Consider the following 11,204-nt stretch of genomic DNA (forward strand, 5'->3'; position numbering starts at 1 on the left):
CCACAGGGCAGTCTGGGTGGGTTTCACACACGAAGCTTCCATTTTCATCAGGATGCATTACTGTCCTGGATTCAGTGTGTGGCAGGACACACGGAACACTGCCCACCAGGGACCCTCACCCTATTTAACAAAAAGTTATCCTGACCTGTTTTCTCCAGCCCCCACCCAGAGGTCAGACTAATGCCCTAGAGTCCAGCTCCTCCAGAGGTCAGAACTGATACCATGTGACCCAAGGCCCCATTACGTCACTTTGCCAGACTGTCCAGTGTCTAAAGTCCCAAGTGGAGGAGGACATTCCTATCAGCCAGAATAGTCTAGGGGCTTAAGGACCACTTTCCAGTAGCCAAGGGCAAAGAGCAGGTTGACTCCTCACTGGACACTCAGACCCTTGAATGAAGGTTTTCTCCTCCAATCCCACTTCTCTTTGTTTCTCTGTGGCGTTCCCACTCTAGAAACCCTTTGGAAGTGTTGGTGTTGACCTGCCTCTGAGGCATCTTTATCAAATACCTCCCTGAAGTTAAGCATATTCTAAGATGACCTTTGCCAATTTTTTCCATGACTGAATAAAGTATATGGAGCGTCTACAATATCCAAACATGTTTAATGTTGAAAAACATTTTACATTTGTAAAATTCTTTCCTTGTGATTTGTAATAAAATATCTGTGGTTTACGCAGGATAGCTCTTGTCAAGCCTATTTTATGGACTCCTCTGATGTTCACTGTTACAGGGAAGAGGCAAATGTACTACATGAATATCTGCTGGAGCTGAAAACAGACTTGGTAGAGGAGGACCAAGACAGGCCACAACAAGACCAGCTGGACAGGAAGAGGTTTTTGGAGGAATTTCCTCGGGTGAAACAGGAGCTGGAGGAGACCATAGCAAAGCTCCATGCGCTGGCAGACAAGGTCGACAAGGTGCACAGGGACTGCACCGTCACCAACGTGGTGGCCAGCTCTGCCGGCGCTGTGTCTGGCGTCCTGACCATCCTTGGCCTGGCTCTGGCACCCATGACAGCAGGCATCAGTCTGGGACTCTCGGCCACTGGGTTAGGGCTGGGAGCGGCGGCTGCTGTGACCAGTGTGTCCACCAGCATTGTGGAACACGTAAGCAGGTCATCAGCAGAAACCGAAGCCAGTCGCCTTGGGCCAATAGCTATCAATGAAGAGGAGGTGTTTGCAGAGGTTTTATGTAAGAGGACACCCCAGATCGTTTCCTCTACAAAGAACCTCATCCAAGCCTTGAAAGGCATTGGGAAAAATGTTCGTGCCATCAAGCTGGCCAAAGTCAACCCTCGCTTAGCATCCCACGCTAAGCGCTTCATGACTGTGGGGCAAGTCTCCGCCCGAAGCAGCAAGCAGGTGCAGAGAGCATTTGGAGGCACGGCTCTGGCAATGACCAAAAGTGCCCGGATCGTGGGTGCAGCCACGGCAGGTGCTGCCCTCCTGGTGGATGTGGCCTTCCTGGTGAAAGAGGCAAAGCACTTGCACGAAGGGGCAAAGACAGAGTCAGCGGAAAGGATGAGGCAGATGGCCAAGGAGCTGGAGAAGAAATTGGAAGAGCTCATCCGGACCTATGAGAGTCTGTAGGAGGGCTGGACTTGGCCCTTACCAGGACAGTGTGGGAGCAGGGACATGTGTGGGGCCAAGAGAAGAAGGCACCGTGTTAGAGGGGAAGCAAGACAAAGAGGGGGAAACTGCGTGGTCTCCTGACTTGTTTTAGACTATTGTCTGGACTATGCCATTTTCCCAAAGGAATAGAAATCCTTAAACCCTCTTGTATTCAAAACATGTCATTTTCTTCCCTAAATTCTCCCTCTTGGCTCAAGATGAATCACAAAGCTTCAAGTACCACTGTTCAAAAAGTATTTTTTAAAAATACAGAATAAGTGTCACCAATTTGTTCATGTCTCTAGATCTGTTTCCTCTGCGTTTATCTTTAAAAACCTTAATAGGAAACCAACACCTTTTTATTTGCCCAACAATCACATGATCAGGGAGCCTAGTTCATGACACCAGCCCTGACCTCTTGCTGTCCCTCCAACTGTCCTTTGTTGGCATGTAGAGGGGAGAGGCTGTGACACAGCGGCACGTATGACCTCTCTCGCTCTGATTTCTGCATCCCTCCATGGTGCCCCTCTGAGCATTTCACCAAAGATCTATATCACCTCGAGGGGACCCCAGGAGGAAAACAAACAGAACTTTCTAGCGTCTGTGTTCCTTGAGTTTTCTACATTGAAGAGTGGTTGATTTCCAACATCATGTTAGTTTCAGGTATATAGTACAGTGATTCTGTTATGTATATATACAAAGAGTCAGATTCTTTTATCTTATAGGTTATTACAAAATACTGAGTATAGTTCCCTGTGCTATACAGTAAGTCCTTGTCAGTTACCTATTTTATATATAGTAGTGTTTATCTATTAATTCTAAACCTCTAATTTATCCCACCACACCCCTTCCCCTTCAGTAACCATAAATTTTTGATTAGCAGTAATTATTTGATGTTCTACTACATGTTTTTTTGTTTTTTTCCCAGAGGGGATTGGGGGTTGTTTCTTTTTTCAGCAAAAACTCCTCTACATCCTGTTTCCTCCTTTACCTCTTTGGAACAGCCCTGCAGAGCTCCCAAGAGACTGGCTCTTGGACTGGTCTCAGTAAGGTCACTGAATTAATAGAAAGTAATTCTCAACTTTGAGGTTGTGCTTTTCTTCAGTGGACAATACTGAGTGATGGATGGATTGATGGTGAGGAACTGGCTTCTGCAGCTGCGGGAGGGCCAGACAGGTGTGAAGTCTGCCAGCCAGGCTGTCTGCCTGGGACAGCAGAACTTTCAGGTCCAGGATGAATCTGCAGTCCAGGGCAGAATTTCCTCCTTTTGCCAGATCTTTAATGTAAACACTCCTGCAAGGAATCCTTTTGCCTTTTAAGGCAGCATGTTCACAGATTTCCCGGATTAGGGTATGGACATCTCTGGAAAGCAGACAACAGCCCCTGAGTGGCCACCGCCCTTCCTATTCATTCATTCTCTCATTTTTCCCCGCGTGGTCCACCTAAGGGCTAGGCCTGTGCTGAGGACTGGGGGCATAGAGGGTGGCCACCGTGGAGCCTGAGGCAGTCAGAGAAACAAATGGCTGCGGTACAGAGTGGAGGTCAGGTTCAGAGGACTTTGGGGACACGGTGGGCGGTACAATCCGGGAGGAGAGGACAGGAAGGCTGCCTTGTAAGGAGCGGGGAGCATGTCTGTGGGAACAGGGACTGTGCCAGGGCTTGATGGAAGCCATGGCTAGAAAGGAAGGGGACCCTCTCTGCTGTCAGATGTACTCCGGCCCTCGGTGCCAGGAGGGGAAGGAATTGGGTTCTAGGAAATCAGACTCTGATGTACCAAGGAGTGAAAAGCAAAATTCCCAAGATTTCTGAAGAAAACAATGGAGACCTGAAGTGATTGCTGAGGGGCCTCTGGTTAACCCTTGACCCCCTCCCTGCTCCCACCTGCTCATTTTATGATCAAGTGTGTGTGGGTTTGAGAAGCAGAGACAGGTGGAGAGTTCGGGCTCGTTTGCTCAGCCCTTTGTCTCACAGAGAGTGGCTGGAGAGGGGCCCAGCCAGGCCCTCCTGCCAAGGGGCCCGCTTGAGGCTGGGGTGTTGCCAAGGACCGCTGGGCTGGGCCTCATTGCACGGGTGATGCCTATAAAGGCCTCTCCTCTCATCAGCCTTCTCTGCAGCACTCCGAATTCACTTCCTCCAACTGCTAAGTGCTAGGGGCGCCCCTTACAGGGAAGCCTGTAAAGCAGATTCAGGCTCCCACCATGAAGCTGAGTGAATGGGGTGGGGGAGGGGGGTTGGGAGGGCTGTGGAGTTCAAAGCCTCCTCTCCTCTGCTGTCACATTAGGGTGCTTCCCACCCTCGGCCCTGGCCCAAGGCCATCAGGTTGGGAGAAATCCTGCCCAACGTTACAAAGCCCCGGTTACTTCACTTCTTGCTGCCATTAACCACTTATGCAGCCCATTCGATAAAAATCTCCAGAAAAGTAACAACTATGTCTGCCAGTTCACCACACTATTCCCAGTGTATCCACAGGTCTGGCACTCGTTGGGGGCACAGTAAATGCCCCTCTTCCTTCCTTCAATTATTGCATATTAATTAGTCTACAGTGTGGCAGGCAGGTGCTAGGCTGAGATTTGGGCCTTTGGGACCTTTCTTCACTTTACAGCTGAGGAAAGGGAGACTCAGAGAGGTTAAGTGACTTGCCCAAGGTCACACAGCAGGTAACAGAGTAGGTATTTGGACACACTTCTTCTACCTGGCTCTTTTCCACTTGACCCAAAGTATTGCAGTGTGAAAGTGTGGAGGCAAGGAGAGGGGGTGGCCTACTGAGGTGATGGCCAGAACAGCAGAAGATGAGGTGGGACAAATGGGCTGGGGCAGGGTTATGATGAGCATCGAAGGTCAAGGGAGGGATCCATAGGATTTGGCCTTCATCTAGTGGGCCACAGGGACCAGGAATTTGTTTCTGCTTCAGGTCCTTATTCAACTAAAGTAGTCTCAGGGAGGGGCTTGTCACAGCATTCAGTTTTCTCATCTGAGAAATGGTACAAATATATGATGTTTTAGTAATCCCAGTGGAAAGTCTGAGTGAAACATACCAGGGCTAAAATCCACATGTCTGTGTTTTTTGCAGTTTATTTATTGTAGCTGATTTCTAGTATCATAGTGTCATGGTTGGAAAGATGCTTGATATGATTTCAGTTTTCTTAAATTTACCGAGGCTTGCTTTGTAATCCAGCATGTGATCTATCCTGGAGACAGTTGCGTATACATTTGAAAAGAGTTCATTTTCTGCTGCTTTCAGATGGAATGCTTTATAACGTCCATCTGGTCTAATGTGCCATTTAAAGCCTGTGTTTCCTTATTAATCTTCCATCTGCATGATCTGTGCATTGGTGTAAGTGGAGTGTTAAAGTCCCCCACTAGCTCAGATGGCAAAGAATCTGCCTGCAATGCAGGAGACCCACGTTTCATCCCTGGGCTGGCAAGATCCCCTGAAGAAGGGAATGGCTAGCCACTCCAGTATTCTTGCCTGGAGAATTCCATGGACAGAGGAGCCTGGTGGGCTATAGTCCATGGGGTCACAAAGAGTCAGACACGACTGAGCTACTAACACACACACATTATTTTGTTACTGTCAGTGTCTCCTTTTATGTCTGATAACTTTTGCCTTATATATTGAGGTGCTCTTACATTGGGTGCATACAAATGTACAATTCTTATATCTTCTTCTTGGATTGAATCCTCAATCATATGTAGTGTTCTTCTCACTGCTAATTTAAAATGGATAACCAACAAGGATCTACTGCATAGCACATGGAACTCTGCTGGATGTTATGTGGCAGTCTGGATGGGAGGAGAGTTTGGGAGAGAATGGATACATGTATATGCATGGCTGAACCCCTTTGCTATTTATCTGAAACTATCACAACTTGTTAATTGGCTACACCTCAATAAAAATAAAAGTTAAAAAAGTCATATGTAGTGTCCTTCTTTGTCTCTTGTAACAGTCTTTATTTTAAAGGCTATTTTGTCTGATATGAGTATTACTACTCCAGCTATCTTTTTCATATGTATATAATTCTATTTATTAGTTTCTTTTATTTTTGTTTGTGCTGGGTCTTTGTTGCTGTGTGGGCTTTTCTCTAATTGCAGCGAGTGCGGACAACTCACTAGTGGTGTGTAGGCTTCTCATTGTGGCAACTTCTCTTGTTGAGGGCCACAGGCTCTAGGGCACACAGGCTTCAGTGGGCTCTGTAGTTGCAGCTCTCGGACTCTCTAGGGCTCAATAGTTGTGATACACCGGCTTAGTTGCTTCCCAGTATGTGGGATCTTCCAGGATCAGGTACTGAGCTTGTGTCTCCTGCATTGGCAGGCAGATTCTTTACCACTGAGCCACCAGGGAAGGCCCCACACTCCAGCTTCCTTTTGCTTTCCATTTGCTTGGAATATCTTTTTCCATCCCATCACTTTCAGTCTATATGTGTCTCTAGATCTGAAGTGGGTCTCTTGTAGACAGCATAAATATTGGTCTTGTTTTTTTTTTTTTTTTTGAATGTAAAAGCAAAGATTTTTATTAGTATTAAGGCTGAAATGCACATATTTTTTATTCCCTAATGCCTTTTGGTATTTATTTAAATTTGGTATGCATGCAATTTCTCCTATTGTTTTTTTTTTCTTTTTTTTTAAATTTTATTTTATTTTTAAACTTTACATAATTGTATTAGTTTTGCCAAATATCAAAATGAATCCACCACAGGTATACATGTGTTCCCCATCCTGAACCCTCCTCCCTCCTCCCTCCCCATACCATCCCTCTGGGTCGTCCCAGTGCACTAGCCCCAAGCATCCAGTTTTTTTATCCATTCAGCCAATCTATGTCTATTGGTGGAGCATTTAATCAGTTTACATTCAAGGTAATTATTGAGATGAGCGTTCTTGTTTTGTTGTTTTGAATTTGTTTTAATAGGTCTTTCTTTTCCCTTTTCCTCTTTTGTTCTCTTATGATTTGATGACTATCTTCAGTCTTGTGTTTTGATTTTTTTTAATTTTTTGTGTGTAAACTCATATATTTTTGATTTGTTACCTTTAGGTTTTGGTATAGCAGTCTGTATATATATATATAATCATTTTAAGGTGGTCTCTTAATTTCAAATGCATTTAAATACCTTGCGTTTACACGCTCCTCCTGATTATTCATTTTGGTATCATATTTGTATGTGAATAGTTTCCTGCCTTTACTGTATGTTGGCATTCGCCAGTGAGCTTTTCCATGTCATAATTTTTCTTAATTCCTAATTGTGGTCTTTTGCTTTCCCTTGAGAAATGCTTTAGTATCTGTTGTGAAGCTGGATTGTTGGTATGAATCCTTTAGCTTTGGCTTGTCTGTGAAGACTTTTACTTCTCCAGCAAATCTGAATCAGAGCCCTGCTGGGAGGAGTATCCTTGGTTGTAGGTTTTCCCTATCACAACTTTAAATATACGGTGCCACTCCCATCTGGCCTGCAGGGTGTCTGCTAAAAAATTAGCTGATAATCTTATGGATATTCCCTAGTGTATACACATTTTTTCTCATAGTGATGCCTCCTGAGACAGGTCTGTCTCTCCTGTCTCCCCTCAGACTGTGGCTCCTTGACAGCAGTGCTGTCGTCTTTTTAAAAATTGATCGTTGTTTTGGCTGCACCGGGTTTTTGTTGTCGTGTGCAGGCTTTCTCCAGTCGCAGCGAGCAAGGGCTGCTCCTCCTTGTGGTGCGTGGGCTTCTCACTGCAGTGGCTGCTTTTGTTGCAGAGCATGGCCTCAGTACTTGGGGTGCACGGGCTCAGTTGCCTCACAGCAAGTGGAATCTTCCCAGATCAGGGATTGAATCCACGTCCCCTGCATGGGAAAGCCGATTCTAAACTATCGGACCATCAGGGATGTCCTCCTTGTATATTATTTGTAGCTTTTAATATTTCCTCTTTGTTTTTCATTTTTTTCAGTGTAATTATTATGTGTCTCAGCATGTTCCTCCTGGTTAATCCTGTATGGGACTCTCTATTTCTACTTCTAAACTTCAATTTGTATTTTTATGTATATAGTGGGTGAGTTATGTTTCACTCTGAACTTGAGTAACTGTTACCTTTCCCATGTTAGGGAAGTTTTCAGCTGTTATCTCTTCAAATATTTTCTGAGGCCCTTTCTCTTCTCCTTCTGGGAGTCCTACAATGCAAATGTTGGTCCATCTGATATGGTCCCAAAAGTCTATTAAACTCTCATTTCTTTTCATTCTTTATTCTGCTTCACAGCAGTGGTTTCTACCTCTCTTCCAGCTCACTGATTCGTTTTTCTACCTCATTTATTCTGCTATTGATTCTTTCTAGTGTATTTTTCATTTCAGTTATCGTATTTTTCAACTCTGTTTTTTATCTTTTCTAATTCTTTGCTAAAAATTTCTTGTAACTTCTCATTCTGTTTATCCATTCTTTTCCCAAGTTCTTGGATCATCTTTACAATCATCACCCTGAACTCTTTCTCAGGTAGATTGCCTATCTCCACATCACTTCGTTCTTCTGGGATTTTTCTTTTTCCTTCATCTGGAACGTATTTCTTTGCTGTCCCATTTTGTTTAAATTTCTACTTGTATATAGTGGGTGAGTTATGTTTCTCGACTTTGGAGAATTGGCCCTTTGTGAGTGACTGAACTGAACTGAAATGTCCTGAGTCCCAGCAATATACTCCCCTCTCGTCACCCAAGGGCCAGGAACCAGCTGGTGCAGGTAGTTCTGACCTGTGTTTGCACACGCGCTTCCACAGGCTACAAGATCAGTTTTCCTGCTTCTGGTGTCTGCCCCCTGGTGGGTGAGGCTGGTGGAGAGGCTTGTGTAGGCTTCCAGCAGGGAGGGGCCAGCGTCTGCCCACTGGTGAATGGAGCCAGGTCTTGGCCCTCCGGTGAGCAGGGCTCTGTCAAGAGGTGGCTGTGGGCTCAGAAAGTCTGGGAAACCTGTGTGCTGATGGGTGGGACTGTGTTCCCAACCTGTTGACTGTCTGGCCTGAGGATTTCTAGTAGCAGGGTGAGATCAGGTCTCAGTGCCAAGGACCCAGGATACCTGCCTGCAGTGAGTTCACATAGGTGAACACTCCCCGCTATGTGCACCACCAGATTTTATGACCCCAGAGAGAGCCATAACTGCCCCCACCTCCCCAGGAGATCCTCCAAGACCAGCAGCTAGGTCTGGCCCAGGCTGCTATGGAGTCACTGCTTTTGCCCTGGGTCCTGGTGTGTGACATCTTGCGTGCACCCTCTAAGAGTGGAGTCTTTCCCTCAGTCCTGTGGAGCTCCTACAATCAAGCGCCACTGGTCTTGAAAGCCAAGTGATCTGGGGGCTCCTCCTCCTGATGCCAGACCCCTATGCTGGGAAGACTAGCATAGGGCTCCTGTAGGACTTCTGCAATATCATTATTCTCCAATTTGTGAAGTGCTCACCCAGGTGAGATGGGATTTGACTATATTGTAAGCACACACCTCCTACTGTCTCATGATTTCTCCTAACTTAGGTCTTTGGGTGTATCTTTTTTTTTTTTTTGGTAGATTCCAGTCTTTTTTGTCAATAGTTGTTCAGCAGTTAGTGGTGATTGTTGGTGCGCTCCTGAGGGGAGGTGAGTTCAAAGTTCATTCTACTTTACCAACTTGTCTACAACCCTTCCAGTAGTTCATCGATTTTAATTATCCACATGCCCATCCTTTCCATTAGTAGTCAAGATTTAACTGATTAACTTCTAAAAACACTCTTCCAATATCAGAAATCACCAGTGTCACTGGCAAAGCCCACTGGGGTCCCCAGGAAAAATAAGACGGAATCTAGGTGATTAGGTCTACCCTCTTCTGTGATTAGTGTAGTTTTACTTGGGTACAGAAGGCCCTGTGCAGTGGCCTTGCACGTAGCACATTGGATTAACATTCTCAGCACAGAACCACTGGGCCAGACACTTGCCAGCCATGTGCAGAAGCTGGCTTTTGTGCTCATTACCATACTCTGGATGCAAGATTTGGAATTTTCTGGAAAAAATAAGCAACTGAGCAGTTAGGGATGAAGAGGTCTCTGATGCCAGCAATCAGAGACCAGTGGGCAAGTTGACTCCTCAGTGGAGGAAAATGAAGAGGTGAGCACTTGTGGGGACCAGGGTGGATGGTCTGCTTCAGGGGCCAGCAGTGAGGAGGGATGAGCAGGGATAACAAGAGAGGCTGGATGATGGGAGGCTTAGCATGCTTTAGGCTCCACAGATACATGTGGATGCCTGGAGAGGGAGCCAGGACCCCTCCCTTCCACAAGGGACTTTGGAATCTGTAGACCCTGGGCTCTCATGCTCATGCATGGTGGGTGGTCAGGCAGCGGACTGCTCCCTTCCTCTTGATGGGCAGAGGTGGGCACCCTCCAGCACTTCCCAGGCACAAGGTGAACAGCCAATCCATAGGACTTTAAGGGGGAGAACTAATATTTGTGGGTCCTGTAGTGAGTTAAATGGTGGCTCCCCAAAAAGTGTCTACGACCTAATCTCTGCAACTGTGTATTGACCTTAGGAGGAAAAATGTCTCTGAAAATCTTTTAAGTGAAATATCTTGCGATCAACATTGATTACCTAAATCCAATAACTAGCATCCATATAAGAGACACAGAGACAACAGAGAGTAGGTGGAGAAGTCCACGAAGAGACAGAGGCAGGATGGAGGGGTGCAGCCACAGCCAAGGAACGCTGCAGGCACCACCAGCTGGGAGAGGTGGGGAAGGCCCCCCAGAACTTCTATGGGAGTGGGCTCCCGCTGACAGGAAGAAGGGCCCCAGACTCCAGTGCTGGCCCCCACCCACCTCTCCCATCACCTCCTGCAGCTCCTTTCCCAGGGCCTGAAAGCACACCTGCTCGGAGGCTGGACAGGCCAGCTGCTGGAGGCCTGGCAAGCATCCGGTCTAGGAGCCTGCAGCTCTCCTGAGCAACCAGGCTGGCCAAACACTGACCTGGGTTGGTGGGGGAAAGGAGGCCTGCATGCAGATAGGCTGCTTGAGTCCACACCTTGAATCAAGCGCGAGCCCGATCCCTTCTCTAAGGAGAGCCTTTTTCTCCCTCCCCTCTCACCTGCAACTGCAGGGACACCTGTCTTTCCTGCCCTCACACTCCCAGTGCCTGGTGAGGGGCCTGGCTTACACCCAGCCTTTGTTGAAAGAATGAAGGAACAAAAGCTGACAGTCCTATGGAAAGCCTCTGCCCCAGCACCCACAGGCTTAGGCACTAACTCCCTCATTCCTGCTTCTGCAGCCCCTGGGACGAGCCTCCAAAGGGCAGGCTTTGCCTTGTCTGATGACTAAGGAACCTCTGAGAAGCAGGCATCTCTAGCCCCTGAGCCAGCTCAGTGTCCAGCACATAGTAGGTGCTCAGCAACTGAAAGGAATCGAGATTTATAAGACACTTGTAGCATCCTTAAATCTGGCCAGCCTGCCTTTCTGCCTGACCACCACCCCCTATTAAAGCCTGGGCCCCAACCATGCTGCACTCCTGGAAGCTTCCAGAAATCGCACAAAGGAGGTACCTGCTGCAGAAGCAAAGCACAGTCCTTTCCAGGGAGCCCAGATACAGTGCCTTCTAGGCCACCTGCTCCAGTGCACAGACAGCCCCCAGACACGTGTC

The 11,204-nt window shown here is 47.0% G+C and overlaps 1 protein-coding gene across 4 annotated transcripts in view; it reads left to right on the forward strand.

Annotated features, from left to right (window-relative positions):
• Positions 1–1,897, forward strand: part of LOC147372440 (apolipoprotein L2-like) — a 41,307-nt gene extending 39,410 nt beyond the window's left edge. For all 4 annotated transcript variants that reach the window (XM_086401339.1, XM_086401342.1, XM_086401340.1 and 1 more), the window contains one exon: positions 730–1,897. In XM_086401339.1, the coding sequence (XP_086257465.1) occupies positions 730–1,588 (859 nt within the window). In that variant the 3' untranslated portion in view covers positions 1,589–1,897. The remainder of the gene's footprint in view (positions 1–729) is intronic.
• The last annotated feature ends 9,307 nt before the right edge of the window (positions 1,898–11,204 follow it).

Source organism: Bos grunniens, chromosome 5, assembly GCF_055505025.1.
Source record: "Bos grunniens cultivar Pamir isolate PY7600 chromosome 5, Bosgru_T2T1.0, whole genome shotgun sequence".
NCBI lineage: Eukaryota > Metazoa > Chordata > Mammalia > Artiodactyla > Bovidae > Bos > Bos grunniens.